At 39.4% G+C, this 21195-nt stretch overlaps 1 protein-coding gene across 1 annotated transcript in view; it reads left to right on the top strand.

Annotated features, from left to right (window-relative positions):
• Nucleotides 1–990: 990 nt before the first annotated feature.
• Nucleotides 991–21195, top strand: part of pdia5 (protein disulfide isomerase family A, member 5) — a 76213-nt gene continuing 56008 nt past the window's right edge. The window contains exons 1-3 of the mRNA XM_042427065.1: nt 991–1099; nt 14929–15055; nt 18655–18742. Coding sequence (XP_042282999.1) covers nt 1034–1099; nt 14929–15055; nt 18655–18742 — 281 coding nt within the window. The 5' untranslated portion in view covers nt 991–1033. The remainder of the gene's footprint in view (nt 1100–14928; nt 15056–18654; nt 18743–21195) is intronic.

The raw sequence follows: 21195 nt of genomic DNA, 5'->3' as shown, positions 1-21195 counted from the left end.
TTTCTTTGCTGCTTTGTCCAAAGTAGACAGTGAAGCACAAACACTGAACAGTGACTTATGTCATTCTATTCTATTCTATTCTATTCAAGTCACAAAGCAGATGTTGGATATAAAAAGAGACTGAGAACGCAAACAATTAGTAGCCTATAAACCAAAGTCCATTCGGAAACCACTCATTTATAAGCTATGCTTTTCGTCCTTTTCTTCTTCCTTATTTAAAGGCTACACCTCAGTTTATTACCTACAGTTGCCGACATGATGGGCAAACAGAATTAAAAGATAAGGTTACAGTACATTTTTATTTATCGTTTTTATTGATTATATAAGGCGGGGAAATATGATTCACAGTAAGACATAATGATGAAATGTGCCGTTCATACCAAACGCCATTCAGCCACTCGTTGTTGTCTTTCTTTGTTCTTTGATAGCCTGTAAGTAGACCTACAAGAAAACTTCATTTGCAGTTTTGATTAAAAGATGAGGTTACTGTAAATTTTTATTCTATCCAGCCTTTTCGTTTCAAATTTGATGCTGTCACAGGTGAATTTATTTGACTTCACTCCATTATAATATGGGCTATATAGTTTTATAGATCCAAGTTTTATTAGATTTTCAAATCTCTCATTTCTATGCTTCTGCTTTCAACTTTGGCCCAAGCGCTGCAAAAATCAGATACAGTGACAACCATTTCACAACTATAATCAAACCTAATAGTCCAAAGGAATGGAAGTAAAATGCTAATTAGGAGATTCAATCACAGGCCAATCTACTAATTACCCTCATATGTAATTAATTGCCCTTCAATAATGCTGCATTATGCTGATAAGAACAAAATCATGCAGACTACTTTCACACATTGCCGACAAATAACATGGAATGGTTCCCTGGCTTATCGGAGTCTTCTTAAAGGCTGCAGGTGCAATACTCCCGCCTCCTTCTCCTTTAAACTACACTTCCCATTGAGCCTTGCGCCGTGCCTGACTATCCGTGGAAAACCGATTGCGCCTGCGTATCCAGACGTGGCAACGGCATCATGGCCTCTTGGAACCGCTACGGGAGTCGGATGAGAGAGGCGAAAATGCTCATGTTGGTGCTTCTGGTGAGTCAAACGAACCTCTTCTGCATGTCGTAGAAACAGAGAAACGTCTCTGTCAGATTCCCGCGCGGGGCGGCGGGTGTTTGTGTCCGTTAAGGAATTCAGGAGGAAAGAAAAAAAATCCAAATAGCCCTTCAACGCGTCTGCTCGCCTGACCGTGCAGGCGGTAAAGTTGACAGCCCTTGACTGAACTTGCTGCTTAGGTTTTACTTGCTAGTATAATGTGGGTGGACTTAAGTTTCTGTGGCGCAGGTAAAATCACAGGAATTATCGGTGCAACTGCTCACACTGAGCGGTGCTCTGACCCAACTGTCGCCTGTGTACACGGGGTCCCTCCCCGGTGTGTGAGCCTCAGCTACCGTCCTGAGAAACAGACCTGCCTCTAACTCACCTTTCTCTCTCGCCTAACATCACTCTTAAATTCATGATTTCATTCATGCGGTCGGTGAGGTTATAAGTTATCAACACAAGAGGACTCAGAGTTACAGGAACTCATCTGTACGGTCATGTGAGACTGTAAACGGAGCTCGAACTTTGACTTGCACAGAAGTCTTGGTCATTCAGTGGTGGGTGTGAGCTGTAGCTACTGTACTGTAACGATGTGTGTGTTTGTCTGAAGTGCTCTTTGGAAGAAGCATCCTTTTCATGTTATGTGATAGAACTGAATTGGTTGTGCAGCTTATACTAATCTTTAGTAATGGAAATGATTGTCTCCTGTACAATATCTAATCTAATATTTGGTAAATAAAATGTCAATAAATAGAGAAAAATGTACAATTTCAAAGGCCCAAGATGATGATGATCATGCCTGTTAAAAATTTTCTTCTTAATGACCATTAAACAATAGAGACCGGAGCCAAAGTATCAAATTTAACAGAATTTATTTTCTTGTACATGAAGGAGCGTTTCACAATGCAACACACAGGATTAGGTTACAAAGAAAAAGGCTCTATAACAGGGTTTTATACACCTGAAGTGGGCGTTACAGTTCTTTTCTTAATCTATCAAATACAGACTCATAGATAACGTCATGTCTGTTTCCAATTCTCCTGTCCAGGAGCCATCTTGCCCAACTGACCCCCAGATGACATATCTCACCCTGTCTCCAACAAATTTAAATTTCTACATCTTCCTCTTTACAAATATATGTTGTAACATATAACGCTGAACTTCTTTTAACTTCAGCTGATTAGTCTGCTGATGTTGCAGAGTTGCAATACAAGACGTATAGATAAAACAGTAACACTCATACACATTGCAATCATCATTTTTATAACAATGCCTCTTGTTTTATCTGACCAACAGTCCCAAACCTCAAAATATTCAATTACAATGCAAATGTTTATTATTTTTGCTTGATTATTGGCTTAAAGGACTATATCAATTGATGGTAAATGATCTTAACGCGAGGTCTACTTATTTAGCTGTTCTGGAGCTTTCGACTGTATCTCTCACTCTTGTTTAAACCGAGAAGAACATTAACCACATATGTGTCCCCACCCAAGGCTGAGAATAAATCACCACGCATGACTGCATCAGAGGTTTTGCATGTTTAGGCCCATTTGCTACAAATCACCTTTGCTTAATGTCACAACTTTGCAAACCATGCTGCTGTGTTTTTCATTTCCGTTCATTTCTGTACAATATAAAAAAAAAAAAAAAAAAACAATTAGCAGACTCTTAAAATTAGCTGGAGTGAAGTAATTCATCATGTCAACATCTATTCTGCATTGGCTTTTGTTAAGGTCACATTGCTGTTGGGACAATAATGTCACGTCAGTGTGATGAATACTGAGACTTTTCCTGCTCCGCTTCCTGTTGTCCAGCAGCCTTTGCAAACAAGGGTGGTGCTGGGATGTGCTGCTATATGTACTTAGACAGTGTCACACTATTTGATATGTTGGCTCTGCGCCAAAGCTGGTTGGATTTGACATGAAGCGATGACTATGAGGCTTTAACATGATGGTGTTCACAGCTACATCACATGACGCGTGTAGGAACTGTAACTCTATTTATGCATAATCCCCCCCTCCCCTCCCGCCGCCCCGAGTGAAATCCTCCATATTTAGCTTTCAATCTTTTGCAGTCAACGACGGTCTGAAGTCTGTGACCCAAAGACCTCATCAGACACTTGGTATTCACTGCTGATGCTCTGCCTGGTCTGTACTGCTGCCATCTCTTCACTTGTTGCTTATTTCAGTGGCTGTTGGCCTTCAGTCTGGCCTTCAGAGAGTGAAACACATGTCGGATGAACGTGAGCGCTGTAGCTTGCGATTTTGAATACTCAAGTGAACATTGTGGCAAATGCTGCAAGAATTAGATGATTAATCGATTGATCTATTAGAAGATTAGCAGGACAGCGGCTCTGATAATTAATCACTAAAGTCATATTTGAAGCAAAAAGTGCCACATGGTAGAAGAATTTAGATTTACTGCTTTTTTTCTTTCTTTTTTTTCATTGTAAAGTGAATTCTTTTAGTTCTTTGTCTGGAAAACTATGATGGACACTTGTCACTATGCTGTATATACAACCTTTTATTGACCTTTTATTACCTGCAGCCTTAATTAAATGTTAATGTTAGGTCTGCAACTAACGATCATTTTAGTTATCGATTAAACTGTTGATTTCTCAATTAATCGATTAGTTGTTTGGTCTATAAAATGTCAGGAAATGGAGAAAAATGTTGATCACTCAAATGTCTTGTTTTGTCCTGACCAACAGTCCACATTCACTTTACTGTCATACAGGACTAAAGAAACCAGAAAATATGAACATTTGTGAAACTGAAGCCGGAGAATTATGATTTATTTGCTTAAAAAATGACTCAGAACGATTAATTGATTGGCAATTAATATAATAGTTGACGACTAATGTTTGCAGCTCTCGTCAGTGTCAGTCAGTGTTGCAGTAATGATTGTGAGAATCATTGGGATATTGAATTTGTCAGTATCGCCCACCACTCGTTTCCTGTGTTGTTGAATAAACCTGTGTGTGTTTGCTGTGTGTGTGTGTGTGTGTGTGTGTGTGCGGGTGGGTATGTGTGTGTGTGTGGACTGGCCGGTAGCACTGTCAGGTGTTTAGAGGTGATTCCACCAGGGAGGGACAAACCACTGCAGCACTTTGTTGGAGAGCAGCTGTCTCGGTGGTGGAGGTCTGTGTGTCAAAACAATTTAATCCAAACTTCCTCCACAGATACAGACAGACACACACACACACACACACACACACACACACACAAATTGAACTATTTGCTTCGCCTGCCTACAGCTCATAAACTCAAGATGCTGTTGCCCTGTCAGTTATTATTATTATAATTTTTTTACCAGGCAAGAATAATAAATTTTTTGTCCCTGCCTCTTTTTTTTTTTTTTTTACTGGCATTTTGTGCAGAGATTCTCAGAATGAGCAGAGTCAGCAGCCAGTGGGGTGGGTGGCCCTTATTGATTTGCCACCAAAAACATGTTTGCTGGCATTTGGTCTTCGGAAAGTGAACTGTAAACACTGTGCACGTACACACTCTCATAATTACACTTACAAAAGGCCCACAGTGCCTGCTTCATTTATGAATTCAAATAATATAAAACATTTAATTCCTGATCATTCTCTATTCAGTTTGGATTGAAGAAAATATTGCAACTTCAGATACCCAATACGTTGGTTTGATTTTTGGGGAGCTCTCATCGTGGTCCATGCAACAACCCGTGCACACTGTCTGCAACAGTGAACACACTATACATGTAGAACAGTGTATACATACAGAGCCGGTTCTAGACCTTTGGGGGCCCTTATCAGAATTTGATTGGGGGCCCCTCTGACTGCCGTGCATTCTCAATACATACGGCACAGAAGCAACATCTCTTGTTTTTAAGTAAGACCTGATGAAAAACAATAACTACCTTCTAACTATTAAGACTATATATTATTATATCTACTATGTTGGATGTCTAACAGGAAAAATATGATGCCAGCAGTGGTACCGAGCTGCATGGCAAGACCCAAGAGACACTGATAAAGTGATAATCACTGACACACACCACTGATTCCAGTAAGGGTCCAGAGAGAGTGAGGCGTGACACCAGTTCCTCACACTCCTGTATTTTTTTCCAGCGCCTCACTAAGTGCACTTAATTAAATAAAAGCAAAGAGTGAAAAAACAAGATAAATAAATTACAGCTAAAAAGTCAAATACATTTTTAGATATAGAAGTTATTAATCTTATTAATTTGATAAATGACATGAATGATTATCTATTCATTTATATTAAAACCAGTTAGAACATCACTGTTAATACATCCTTTATTCTAAGACTAATACAAACACCTTTCAACAGCTTCCAACTATCTTATCTATAACTACACTACACTATTTGCACTATGTAGATAATTACACATGTATATGTATACAAGTTGATAAGTATTGTATAGTTTTTGCTCAGTATCTTTGTCTTTTTTGCTCTAAACTGCTATAATGGTACAATTTCCAGCTGGATGAATAAATGACTCTTTCTAGCAAAAAAAGCCAGTCACACATCAGATTTTCCAAGATTTTCTGGAACCCTAAACGGTGGCTAGTTGTACTTTTCTTACATCTATTTCAGGAGTTCAATGTCCTCACATGCCATTATTAAATAGAGGAAAAGTACATTCACCTTATTAACATGTATAAACTATTTGACTGCTAACTAGCATAGCTTGTAGCATACGCTTAGATGCTGCTTTATGTTGCAAACATTAGCTTGTAAAGTTTGTGTAACGTTGTGTTAGATAACAAATTATCTACAGTGTTAATATTTCGATCGTCATTGAATGTAGGTGACTGCTGTAACGGTTATTTATCCAATTCATTAGCAACATGCTACATTCACTCAGAGGAGGAGGGCAGTCATAGTCGTGTTCCTGCAACAGCACTGCTGCATCAACACACTCCATTTCAACATCCGCCGTTTCCTCCACATCACAACAACTTCTTTTTGCCATTTGTGTCCAGTGTGGTTTATTTTCTCCCCAGTTATACCACAGAAATCTGGAAGGGACAGCCTGCGGTTTCAAATATTTGCAATAGGTGTTTCCCGTAATATGCACCCCTGCTGTGAAACGCACCCCCTCGCCCTAATATCACAACCAAACGAAGGAGGAAAACTATCTAACATTTGAATTCTTTGTGAAGGGAATAGAAGAGAAGAACATTAGTTATTTACACTCTTTAGATAACTGATGTTCTTCTCAACACAAAATCCTTAAAACACCTCATTCATGACAGATAATAAAGAACACAAACCAATACCTTTCTTATTCCATCACACTGCATTCTGTGGAAATATACCCCAGCTATAATTACAAAATGAAATAGATGTTTTTTTGTGCAAATTGAAAGTGTATCAAAAAAAATCAAAAGTATGTGCTTTTAATGGAGTTAGCCTGCTCATATAGGTCTAAAACAAAAGCCTTCTGATCCAGAATATCAGCTGTTCTACCATGTCAGGTCATGTAACCGTATAACCTCTATGTATCCCATGCGGGGGTGCATATTACAGCACAACAAAGAGGAATAGGAAGTCCCACAGACCAATGAGCCAATCATCAACAAGGAGCTGTAACTTATTCAAATTATCAGTTAATCTACCCATTGTTTGATTAATTGAGTTCCTGATGTATTGTTTGTTTTCTAAAATGTCAGAAGACAAAACAATGCCCATCACAGTTCCCCAGAGCCCTGATTACAGATTCCAGATGACTTTTTTGTTCAACCAACATTTCAAAAACCTAAAATATTCAGTTTACAATGATATAACACAGAAAAGCAGCAAATCTTCACTTCTGAGAAGCTGGGACAAGTGAACGTTTGGCATTTTTGCTTGGTAAACAGCAAAGTTATCGCCAATTAATCAATCATCCAATCAGTTAATCAATTAATTCATATTCATGTCTACTAGTGAGAGAGTAATGGATATCCACCAGATGAATAACATCACAACAAACAGACACACATGGAGTACATGTTATGATTTATAAATCTATTAATGTAATTTTCGGCCAAAGCTAAAACTCAACGACATTAACAAGTACAAAGTATTTAACAGTGTTTTTGGCTGTGAGCTGCTTATCCCATAGAAATGCACTAATTGTGCTGCTAAACCAATCTCAACACTCAGCTCAACCTTTAAGCTGCACACAGAACGGCTTCCATCCAAATGTCTCGAAGAATAAAACGGCAAATCCAATTGCCTTTGCTTTTCAGATAAGACGAACATGAACTTGAGGACAAGTTTACAACTCCCTCCAAACTGAGCTACTATGTACCAGTACAATCAGCCTTCCTGGTAATGATTATTGATAATGTGCACATTTTCATTAGAGCAAACTTTTTGAAAGCATCATTTAGGAATGAAAGTGTTTTGGTTTGAACTTTTGCCTACATAAATTAAGTCTATAATTGGCAAATTATGACTTAATTAAGTAAATCTGACTTGACATTTGATGCCAACTTTCAGTACTCTATGCTAGTCACATTTTGACTGATGTCCCGAACGGTTCAATACCCAGCCATATCCCACAACAAGGCCGGATGATATGTTAGTATCCTCTCCCCTGACTTCCATCACCGATAGCTGAAATGTGATAGTTGCTAAAGCTGCTAATTGATTGCCCCTCTGCTCATTTGAGAGCTAAGAAGCCTCTAAATCAGCGCTCTGCCCGTGTTATCGGATGCTGCATCGCTTCCTTTACAATCAGCCGGTCCACACACACACACCAACACACACACACACACACACCCGACTGGCTCATTAGTCAGAGGAAACTGAAGGCAAGTGCTTGACAAACACTGGTGTGATTTGTGCTGATTCAGATATGCCCCTAGAACTGGATGCCATTTATTAAGCAGATTTGTCACAGCAGATGGAGGGTGTGGGCTCGCAGGCAGGGGCTGGGCACCTGCTGCTTAGTAAGCGCCTACATTTTTTAAACAGCAACGTCACGGGACATACCTTTATGGCAGATAAAGGTCGATTGTATAAAGCATTATCGGATTTCCTCAGAGTTTGTCATGCACTGAGTCATGTAATCACACAGTTTAAGAGTTATCACCTGCAGGGTCCGGGTGTGATCGATGATGAAAGCATTTCAGGTAGATCACCATTATGAGAATGGATTTTTGTTGAGGGGTCACAATTGGTACATGCCAGCTTGACATTTAAGCTGCTGTCTTATTGTGACCACCAGCAGAGGGAGTTGGCAGCTTTTCTGGCATTTGAACAGAACTCAGGTTTTGTGCACGGTTGCAACACTGTGGATTTGACAGGATCCTTTTCATTTATTGTTAGTAGAGCACAACCAATGTGTTGATAGATAGGCTTGGTTGATGTTGGTTTATCACAGACTTATTCCAGTTCATCAGGTCCACCTATCTAAAAGCCCTGTAATAAATCCTACCTACATGAAGGTTATAATGTTGAGTTTTTGTTGAAATTCTTTTAGAGAGGTGCTGATTTAAACATTGTGGTTCTTATGGAGGCTTCAGTTCGCGGTGCTGTTGAGTTGTACTGTGTCTGAAGTCTTTGGTGTCACAATATTTGGTAAAATTATAGGCCCATTAGGTCAGTGAAGCAAAGATCTTCTCAAGTCAACAGGTCTTAGCAAAACTAGATTCAACTTTGTAATTCAAATCTAATGGAAAACTATTCACGAGTTGAGCTCTGCATCGTTGGTGTTTGTTAAAACTAGTCACCCTATCGATGCTTCTCACTTCTCTTGACTGTTACCTTATTTGAAGTTTATTTCCCAAGTTTGAGACAGCGTTCACTATTTCTTTTTGTGGAATGAAATAGAAAATTGAAAATAAATACATGAAAATAAAAAGAAATAGGGCCGCAACTGATGATTATTTTCATTATGGATTAATCTGACAATTGTTTTTTGCTTGTTTTAATTTCTTAGAGCTCATGGTGAAATCTTTAAATGTCTTGTTTTGTCCGATCAACAGCCCAAAATCCAAAAATATTCATTTTACTATCGTGTATAACACAGAAAAGCCTCAAACCCCCACATTTGAGACGCTGCCACCACCAAATGTTCGGCATTGTTGCTCAGAGAATGAGTGAAACGATTAACACAATAGTTGTGGATTCATTTCCTGTTGGGCAACGAATTGTTGCAGCTCTAAAAGGAACATGTTTCCATTTCACATCATTGCAAAATTGAAAACCTTTTGAATATTTAACTGTTAATCAGACAATTTTTGACAACTTGTGATGGGACTTGTGGCATTTGTCATTATTTTTGACTTTTTATAGCCGATTGATTGGAAAATATAACCAGTGTATTATGAAAACAATTACTATTTGAATCCCTATAATGAAAACTGTTATCAACTCTTTGTTTCTATTGGGCTTCTATATTAAATTCAGACTGTATGCTGCTTACAGCTGAAGCTGCATCATGTGTTCCATTAAAGACAGTTAGTAATTCTGCTTGGTCTTTATAATGGATCATAGAGGACTGAGTGCATTATGGATTCAGTGTCAGAAACCATGCACATGTTCATAGAATTGGCATTGCACTTAGGGATGCTAATGAGGGTCATTTATTAGAAATTCAAGGAAAAAATACATCATGATGCCCTCGTTATAATGCATAAAATGCATATATGCATTTCACATAGATGTTATCATCCCAGACTGTACTTCCAAAGTCAGCGGGGGTATTGGATGTGAGAGACTTCAAAGTGCACCTCTTTTTTTTTTTCTTTTTTTTTATAGAGGGCATGATTTTTTACCTTGCATCCATAGAAACCAACCTTCATTACCATCACTAAGTGACAGACTGAATCCAGGAATATGCTCATGTTTTTCATACTGAATACATCGTACACCCTTCACTCTATTTTGATTCATTGTGTAGGTTTCATGTTGTGCAAGAAGAACACAATATACAATGGGGCTCCAGAAATGCAACCTATAAATAACATTGAATCTGAGGTTTTAAAATAAATGTTAGTGACACAAACTTACTCGAAATCAGAGGTTATTCTTGCAAATTAGTTTGATTTATTTGAATTTCATCACTTCTTCTTTTTCATAGTTTCAACTATGCCACCTCTGGGAATTTCACCCCAAGGAAGTCCTTGAGTCTAACCACTTTGGGACCAAAAAAAAAAAAGGTCACCCAGGCTTGAAAACACCTAGACCGAGACGTGATTCTAAAAATACAGCTACCTTGACACACGACCAACACTGCGTTAAACAAAGGCTGGAAGCAAGGCAATATTATTCTGGGTCTGCCGACGGGAGATGAGCAGACTAACACTGCGAAGCCAGAGAGCAGGGATAAAAATAACGCCAGTAGCACACGCTATGAACGTGCGGTACAGGGAAACCATACACCCCTAACAATTGCTGGGAGGCCAGATCACGAGGAAACTGTGCACACGCCAGGCGCATGGAAACCAGGCTCCAAAAAAGAGGCTGAAATGTCCATCCCAGGAACAGTCACCTGCCTGGATGGAGCGCAGAACAGTGCCCCAGAAATCAGTGCACAGCTGATTAATTGAATCCAGCCTGGTGACAATTTAGTGGGCTGAGAGAAAGGAGAAAACCTAATCTGCTTTAAAGAGACAGGAGCTTAAACGGACTGTAGAGAGACATGGTGTATAGTGAGGGGCTGCGTAAAGAGTTTTTTGAACTGTGAATCATGCAAAGCTGCCCTAGTGGAGTCCAAAAAAAAAAAATAGAGCTGGAAATGAGCTCTTTAAATATTCTTTAAACTGTTAATATATTGTTCAGTTTCAAGTTTAAATTTACCTTTGCAATAAAAAAGCCGTTCTTTAGAGTTGTCAACTTTAATTTTGTGCTTTATTTTTTTTTAAGTATCAGTTCAGGCACCGTTTAGGCACTAACATCTTTTTAAAAGTATCATTTTAGCACCAGTATCAGGGGGAAAAACACCAAAACAATACCCAACACTACTTCTGACATGCTCCTCTGATCACTGCAGTTATAAAGAGTGGTTATCTGAGTTATTGTAGCCTTTTTGTCAGCTTGAACCAGTCTGACCATTCTCCTCAGACCTCTGTCATCAACAAGGTGTTTCTGTCCACTCATTCTTCACACCATTCTGAGTAAACTCTTTCAGAAATACTCAAACCAGCCCATCTGCCGTTAACAATCATGCCACGGTCAGAGTCACTGAGATCACAGTTTTTTTTCCCCATTCTGATGTTTGATGTGAACGTTAACTGAATGATTCTATGCATTGCCCTGCTGCCACATGATTGGATGATTGTATAACAGCATGAATAAGCAGGTGTACAGGTGTTCCTAATCAAGTGCTCGGTGAGTGGAGTTATGTATGTTCTAGGCTCATATTTTTGAATCAGCTTGTCTCCTTAAGAGAGGAAAAAGTGATGAAATTGCATGTGAGGATAACAAGACAAGTGTTTTGATTAAGACTGCTGTGATCTGATAAAAAAAAAAATTGAAGTTGTTCTCTGTAGTTTATTATCACTGTCTTGCATTTACCATTCGCAGTTCAAGTTGAAAATTTCCATTTATTGCACGAGGCAAGCAGCGCAAGAAAGGGATGAAGCTTCAACACGGATAAATTCAGACACCATGAAAATAAATCGGATTCTCATCACAACTATTTTTATTATCACTTTATTTTTTGTAACTTCCACCCTTCATATCATCTGAATACACTACATAACGCCGCTCTACTGCATTCATGTTTTGTGTTTTACTCGCCCGTGCATGTGCTTCATTGTAATAAATCTCAAGCTTTTAAATCGCCAGCAGTGCAGTAACGCTGCTTCTGAATGGGCCTGTCACTCACGGCGCTTTGTGGGGGGAAACTGTCAGCACAGTCTTGTTATTTCTATTCTCGTACGTCTGTCACTGAAAGATGACGCACGCTGCAGTCGGTTGGAAGAATGACATAGTATCAGAGCCATCAGCGATGTCAGCTTGACGACGGCAACGGTGTCGTTCTCCGCTGCCTCGGATGCAGGTGTAGGTGTCAGCCAGAACATTTCACGCTACAGGAAGGACCTTGAAACGTGTCTGTTTGCACATTAATGTAACATGTTAATCATGTTTTTTGTACAGCCAGTAGTCCTCTCAGTCTGTTAGATACTGGACCCAGGGTTTACACGTTTTAAAAACATGTGAATGACAACGGACTGTGACAGTAGACTTCTTATCTATTTCTACATAAGCTTGAAATGAGCAAAAACAGTGTTTTACAAGTAGATTTTTATCTATACTAAACAAAATAATCCCTTACTTATGTTGACCATAAACCCAATTTAAAGGAATACTCCACCAAAAATCTGCTGCTGTCTAGTGTATGAAACTCCACACCTACCACCTGAGGGTTGAGAAGAGGCTCTGTAAAGTTTATAACTTGCTCCTTAACAGAGGAAGGCAGCTGTATGTTTCAAACACTCTCAGTTTCTCCTCAACGTATGCCATTTGCCTCAAAGCTCCAAAGCTGGAAATGGGATACAGTATACAGTATTTCTTGATAAATAAAATATAAGTTTACTGATCTTATGGAAATGCAGATGCTGCTGGAGTGGTTTGATATGTTCCATTTTCATATGTTTGTAAGTTTTTGCTGTGGGTCACAATTGGGTTCCATTGACAGCTTTGGATTCTCTTGTTAAATACAAAAAAGGATTTTGTTGAAATTTTCTACAAATGTTCCTTCCTGTAAACTCTTGAATAATGTATCATTTTTTTGTATTGGTACAAAGACCCAAGTGTCGTATCAACACTAGTATCGAATAAATGATACCCTACTGATGAAATATATGGTAAATAGTACTTGACATTTCTCTATATTTGTTGCCGTGGACACATCCTGGCTGGTAGCAGGTAAGTGCTGAGGATCACTACCCAGCCCTTTTCCCACAGTCCTGTATTCTAACATCCTGGTTGGTTTTTATTCCTCACTTCTCCTTCATGCAACTGGCAATGAAAAGGTCTTTAAAAGTATCACATTGATCATTGACAAAACTTGCAGAAGCTCTTTAACTTGATAGATGAATATTTAATAAAATACATCAAAGAAATATGTGATAATAATTGATCAAATGTTTAAATGTGCTTTTGATCAAACTGAAAGAACAAGCTTCACACTTTTTAGAGCCACATTTCAAGTCTTGTGTTAGTCTGGAGTGTTTATTACTCAAAAGATTTTCAGTGGAGTATTCCTTTAAACATCCTCAGAGAAACTGACTGTATATTTAGCCTAGAATAAGGTCATGTTTACAGTGTTAATGTATGTAATTGTGCCATCTTTCAGCTTAATGGTGCATCTCACTACTTGTCTATATTGTTAAATATTCTGCCACAGTAGCTTGTCTCACCAGTATTATATACCATAGGTAAACATGGATAGCTCTCACCACTTTAGCTTGTCATTATTTGTATTAGAAAGGCAGGTGCAGAAAAGATTTAGCTATTTAGGGAGAGTAAGAATCAAGCTCAGTTTGCATCATTATAATCCTCCCAGGCGGCCCATCAAGCATTACATTTCCTGTCTTACTTGGATAAGTAAGACAACCTGCTATCTCTTCTCATCTCCTAATCTTGCCTCCGGCTCCCCGCTCCCATAACCACCCAGTGCCCACCTATATGCAGACAAGTGTCACCTAGCCAGCCTCTAATTAGCCTACCCTTCACAATGTGGCTCCCATGGGTGCCAAACTGAACACTGTCACATCCTGTTTATCTTGTCATCACATCAACCTAATCGGAATCAAGCATCGACTTTAAGAGACAACGTAAAAAAAAAAAAAAGATGTCTTAAATGTTCTTATTATCCTTTTCTAAGCCCTTTGGCTTCTCTATGTTAACCTCCAAATGTAATGAAGCTGAAGTGTCTTCCCATCAGACTCACTTCAGAAGAGCATCCAGTTGGGAATTAAAATTGGAAAATGAGCCTGACAGGTGCTTGTTTTCATTGCAGGTGATATCACTCATCAGACAGGATCCGCTGAGCAAGCAGACGATGTTTGGTGTCTAATTTAGTTCTCTGTAGGCAGAATGGAAGGGCTTTTTAATAAATGGTGATGGCACAGATACAATTAGAATGCATGGAATTAGCCTCATATGACTCTTTTTTTTTTTCTTTTCTTTTCATCTTTGATTAATGTCTAAGCCTCTCAGTATTGGCTTCGTTTCCATATTGGGTATTTCACAACATTAACCCCTACCAAACACTACCAGTGTTAGTGGTACCAAACACTACCAGTGTTTAGTAATTTGAAGAAACCATTCAGACTAATGATGCAGATGTACCCACTTGTTGTCTTTGAAGCTGTCTTCACTACAGGTTGATGTTGAAAGTTTGACACAAGATAGGAATAGGCCTATTGTTTGTGCCATAGTTGAAAAGAAATTGGTAGTCATATATATGCTGTGTTGAAGCTCTCATGTAGCCACTTCAGTGTAAATATCAAGTGGAAACTGTTGGCCTGATAGTGGCACAAGGGCAAAGGTCATATGATCTCCAAAAACATTATGAACCATCCTGTGATGACTGAATATACAAGCACGAATATAAAATAAAACAGGCAAAAATTTGCAGCATTGTTATTGAAATCAGGAACTATGTTATCAAAGTATATACAGTATAAAGTATATGAAGTATAATTAAAACAATTAGGAATCTGAGCAGACATTGGATGCCAGCTTTTGGTATTTGGTACCTTTTTCCATACGTGGGGGCTGTGAATACATTTTGTTTCGACCCAGCCCTATTGCTATGTGTTGGCATCATTACACGATGACTAATGTGGTAACACTTGTTTTTATATGTGTTTGTATCACCAGGTGTGGCTGCTGCCAGTGCTGGAAGCGGTAAAGGTGTCTCCTCTCATTGAGAAGGTCAGCGACCACAAAGACTTCAAGAAGCTGCTCAGGACGAGAACCAACGTTCTGGTGCTCTACACCAAGACAGGTTAGAGAAAACAGACCACCCTTCATGGATATTTGTGGGATTGGGCTGAAAAGTTTGGTAGAACATTCATTGTTTCTGGCAATAGATTTATGTGATTTAATTGTGGGATCAGAATCCTCATACTTTTATTTCCTATAGAGCGGGGGTATATTTAGTGCTGACGTCATTATGTACTTACAGAAGTGCATACTAACAAACAATCTTAATTATTTCATTATAATTTGAAAGGGTGAATATGAAATTCACAGCTTCAATGTGACTCAATTAGCAGCAGTCACTGCTAAAACCTTTACTTGTAATTGAAAGACACCACAGTTGCATCCTAACAGCTTGTATTAAATAAGTAATAATGTACAAAGCACTTTAGACCAACACCTTTTGACTGACTTTCCCGACATTATGTGGCGCTCTAACACAGAACTGAAACTTCATCAAACTTTAGATGTAAGATGCTATTTAAATGCAATTGCCTTCAGTTGCAGGTGAGTAAGCACAGTACATGTATGATTATACCTTAAGATCTTGACAATGTTCACTTTATGGACACATTCACATAGTGGATAAAGACAGTGGGCAGATTCACATAGCTAGTGCGGGATTATTTAAAGTCTGTGTAAAGCAAAATCAGAGGTTTCTTTTGAAACACATTATACATATCAGAAAATAATTGCTGAAAATGTAAAAAGACTGAACTATGTAGTGTTGAACTGTGGAGTTAGACTATTAAATTGTTTTTCACCATATCTGTGTTCAGGAGGGTAGGGCTGAAATGGTGGCTCAATGACATAGAGGGATTACTAGTTTGACCCCTCCCCTATCGCTATATAAGACCTAGAGCGCATTAGCATCGGCTGGGTGTGTAGTCTGTTGTTTTCTAATGGCAGCATGCAATACTTTTATCGCAAGCTTAGCATTAGCATCCTGATCTATGCTGCAGTCACAACAGTAGACGTGAACTCTCAGGGCAGATAGAAAGGTCTACACTCAACTATGAGATATTCTAGGTCAGCAGAGCAGTGCATCTCAGTAACGGCACTGTCTGTGCACCAAGCTTCGTTAACATAAATGCACAGTCCCTTACGCCCCTCAGGTCGTACCGGAGTCATTAGCTGTTGTATCCGCCCTGAGGATGTATCACCCTGGTAGCTCAATGGCCTTATCAGGGATGCTGCTGTTAAGCCATGTTTCCATGAAAATTATGACATTGCAGTCCATAATCCTTTATGAGTCGTGACTCGCAGTAGCAGTTCATCCATGTTGTCCACCAGAGACTGTACAGGTGAGGAAAATGTTAGCTAGTCATTTAAGTTACATTTTTACTGAAGTAAGTCCACATTTACCTGTAAAATATGTGCCGAATTAAACAGTGACTCCTAGTGTTACTTTATTTTTTAAAATATCATCCATGTTGCTTGTCCTATATCTACAAACAAGGCTCATTTTAAATTGTATGTTTTTTTGAGGGAGTTTGGCATTAGCGTTGTCACGTTCAGAGAGTGAGAGGTTGTTCAGTTGGGGGCGTGGTTTCAGCTCCTTCAGCGGACACGCCACCAGTGTTTCAGAGCTCAGAATACTGCTTGTTTTTTCATGATTTTGAAACCTAATTTTATATACTTGGCAATTGTTTTAATCATTCAAATTTGGCTGGGTGGTTAATAACACATTTTTCTGTGGCATGAAGAACTCAGAACACATATTATTGCTTTACACAGACTTATATAAGCATGCGTTAGTGCAGTCGCTTGTGTTAATTAGTATGTCGGTAGTTGCTTTAATAATTAGAGATTCTATAATTGTGCAACATTAAAACATCAAGTTAACTGAAATTTTTTTGTGCACCCTCTGTAATAAGAAATATTTTTTTTTTTTTTTACCTCAGTATCTTAAGATATTTCAAATGAATCCTTTTGTGCAGCTTTAGCCTGCAGCCTGTTTTAAGGGGATGACCGCAGTGCTCTATCTCCGTAATGAACTTGGAAATACATATTTTATAGAATTAGAGAGTAATTGTTAAATAGAAACTAGATAGTTATAAACCAGCACTTACCTCCAACCATTAGGGAACTCCTAATCCAGTGGTTGTCAAAGTGGGATCTGGGGACTCCCAAGGGTTCTTGAGGGGGTTCCAGGGGGATAATTTATTTTCAGTATAGTTCCATCCATAAGTAACACAATGACAGAATGTATGACGATTTTGGTCATGTGTTTCATATACTTTCTGTAATAAAACGTTTTAAAGCAAAAATCTTATCAGATGGGGGACCCGGTGAACCCTGCAGAGGGCTCTCAGAGCCCCACAACAACAGATTTATTTTGTTAATAATTCAAGGCCCGTATCAGCCTGCGTTAGCTCATTAGATCAGGCTTCTAGCTATCAAGCTGTGGTTCTGATTGATTGCTGGCTGCAGCATAACGAAAACAGGTTCCCCTACTCATGCTGGTTTAATTCCCTCCAATTCTATATATATTACCTATTCTAACCACTTCCAGATATACTGCATTCATGTAGCGTAAAGACAGTCTTGAATAAAGACAGTCTTGAATAAAGACAGTCTTGCGCAGTGTCCCTGACGCATCACCAGCTTCACATCCCTATTGAGTTTTGCTCCGGTTAGTGCTCATCAAACCCTAACAATGAGCCCATTAGAAAATCTACCAGCCAATATCTGCTCGCCTCCTGCTTCATACATGGTAATAAAGTGACACTGTATTGCCAGATGTTTTTGTTACCGAACTGGTGTGAGGCGGGACCCAAGGGAGTCGTGGCAGTGCCCCTAAATCTAAATATAGCCTTGGCCTGGAGCATTCAGAGGAATTGTTCTCTTCATGCAATGAATAAAACACGTTTGGTTTCAGGGGGTAGTATAAAAATGATGTATTGTGTTATACAAGGACTAGAATATTACACTTTGTTTACTTTACTCAGAGGAATCTACTTTGCCTGCCATATCTGATGAAAATAAGTAATATTACTGTGTGTGTTGTTTTAGCTGGCAGAGTTTATTGCACACTAGTTTCTCCTCTTTCCTAGCACAGAAAGCAAACTGTACAGCACAGCGGTATTTTCTCTCTGAAACGGTAGATTGTGCAAGTCTCCAGTGGTCATGAACGCTCCATGTCGTCCTCGAACGAGCTCACAGATGATGTACATCATGGCTCTGAATATGGTAGTAAGCAGCATGCAGCAGGTACAAACTGTAGTTCACCAAAACATACCTGCTGTGCCTCCCCCATTCACCGAAAAGTCGGTCTGTATCAGTAGTCGCAGAGTCTTTGTGTCACCATATAATCCTCCAATCTCTTGCTTAGTCACACTATTGTAAGATGTTGAAAGCTGATGTAACTTAAGCCCCCTCCTTGAACCCATCCAGTGAAAGGTATTAGAAAACCATCTTCCATCACCCCACTAACCCAAACTCAGTGATCTCTTTCTTCATCACTTGGTGCTTTATTAAGACACTGAGCTCCACTGTAACTCAACTCCTCTTCACTGTGTTTGACATGACAGTGTCCTCTTTGTCTCGAGACTCCGGGTCATCCTGAGCTATTGAATGAATTTGGTAACAAAGCTGACTATAGTTTATTCTCTGTGTCTGTAGCTACATCAGGGGACTCCCACCTGAAGCTGCTGTCAGATGTGGCCCAGACAGTGAAGGGCCAAGGGACTATTGCCTGGGTCAACTGTGGGTAAGTAATGTGATGATAAAAAAAAGCAGAGTCTAGGACTTCCTCTCCCTCCATTACACCCATTTACCCCCTGTCTTTTTCCACAGTACGGCCTCTTTTGTCCAAGGAGTTTTCTGACAGCAGTTATAAAGGCAGAGCAATGTACTCCCTTCAGAATATCTCTACTGCCATCCATTTGCACAATTTATGGCTTTTCCACCAGGGTGTAAATGTTGTTGTTCCACATGTTCTACTATAAAGGCACAATTCGACAGCAGCAAAACTTGGGAGAGACTCAGCAGCCACACATTTCCTCTTTCTCTGTTTAGTGTTGTCAGGTTAGGCTAACTCATTATTGCTAACTTTGGAGCTAACCCCCTTCACTTTCCCAGTAGTACTCTACATTTACTGCCAGATTGACAATTTAACTGCTAACCTTTTTCTCCGCTCCACTAGCATTCACCATCATTTTTCTGCTGCTCGCTCTCTCATACTCATTACGCACACACATTACACACTATCCTATTCCTTAAATGGAGCTACGCTAACAAGAGTTTCCCAGGAAACAACACAGAGGTTGACTCACGTTTCGTAACAGCACTGCACAGAGAGGCCTCCAAAGCTATTGATTGAATGGATATTTGACTATATTTTTGGCATTAAATTTTTTTTTTTTTTTTTTGACCTGGCAGGGGCTGTTGTTGGCCTGGAGGCTGGCCAGGCCTATACAAGTAGGGGAAACAATGGCTGATAAATTACATCAGTCATGTCTGTAGCACTGAAATGACTGAGTATCAAAGATCTGACCAGAAATTCATTGTTAACTTTTGATCCTTGACATGAAATGATGGACAGAAAATCAATTGGCAACAATTTGGTAATCAATTAATCATTTAAGTCACTTTTCAGGCTGGAATGCCAAACATTCACTAGTTCTGGCTAGTGTAGAGCTTTTTTCAGCAAATTTGATCTGATTAATGTCACCTTGAACTTTAGGAACCCAACCATTAATCAGGTAATCGATAATGAAAATATGAATTAGTTGCAGCCGTACTTGACACAGTTTATCGACACTTGGTGTGACAGACACTGTTTGGTTGGTACAAAAATTGGTTTTTGGTTCAATACTTAGCCCTAGTCAATTGATAGGAAGTATAAATCATCCAGTAAAAATGCCAAACATTTGTTTGTTCAAAATTCAGCTGATGTTCTCTGCTTTATACTATTGTAAATTGAATATGTGTGGATGTTGTACTGTAGCTTGGACAAAACAAGCAAATTGCCCAAAATGTCATCTTGGACTCTAAAATGATTGAAATGGGCATTTTTCACTGTATTCCAGCATTTTATTGATTAATCGGTTTACCAGTTAATTAAAAAATAACTGACAGATTATTTGATAAATTAAGATATAAAACATGGAACTGTAATAATCAGTATTTGCAGCCCTAGTCACATGGAAAACGTTTGTCTTCACACTCCACACACCATTTCCTCTTTAAGGCAGAACAATACATGTGTCATCAGTCTTTGTAGAGCACATCTGTCTCTAGCCCACACTGTGGAAATGTTTACATTTAGCAAATGCAAGATATTCCCAAGACATCTGCAAGAATTGTTTTCTCTAAGCACAACTCGATTTGCTCCCCAGTGATCTGACTTTGGCTTGTTGTTCTCTCTGCCCTTCCTGGTGTTCAGTTCCACTCGCTTTATTTAATTTTTTTCGTACCTGTCAACCCATCAGCTGCATGAACCGTCATCTTCACTAGAGAGGAAAGAATGTTTCATAAAACAGGAAACTGTTAGGAAGGCAGTAACTCCCCTTTGACACCTAGTGCTCATTGCACCATTCACAATCTCTCTCAAGCTTATCCGGGATTGAAGACCTGACGGACAAAAGGAAAAGAAACTAAACTCCAAACAGTCTGAAGAAATTGTCAGAAGTGTTGGTGTCTGTATTTCTCTTCAAAGACACTCCATGATACACATCCTTTTTTGCACTGTTTACTTTTTGACTCAGTCACTGTTTTTGTCTGAGAGAATATGATCTCTCTCTTCCTTCTCCAACAACTTCAGTGTGCTATAGAGTGGGCTTATGCTAAGCAGAGATTTATCCTGGGCCAGATTCCTGCCAGGGGAGCTAGAGTGAGCTGGGTTCATCACTGCAGGACACATGGATCCGGTGCCAGCCTCTGTAGCGAAGCATTGTGCTATTTGGCATATTTCTCCACCATCTCAAATGGACCGGCTCCAAATCGAAGCTCCAGCTGACAGCTCATGGTGGACAGAGGGAGCGAGAGAGTAGAGCGTATATCACAGCGTGAGAATGGTTAGCTCTGCCAAGGAAGAGGGCCACCAAGGCCAGAATGACACTTTGAACAGATGACAGGGATCTGAGTGTTGGCCAACCGGGATCCACCATAGGGATGGATGATCTCATACAGGAAGGAAGTGCAGGACTGCTGTCCTGGTCC

This window comes from Thunnus maccoyii, chromosome 11 (assembly GCF_910596095.1).
Source record: "Thunnus maccoyii chromosome 11, fThuMac1.1, whole genome shotgun sequence".
Lineage (NCBI taxonomy): Eukaryota > Metazoa > Chordata > Actinopteri > Scombriformes > Scombridae > Thunnus > Thunnus maccoyii.
The sequence above is the reverse complement of the archived record's forward strand: the minus strand, read 5'-3'. Positions and strand labels throughout refer to the sequence as shown.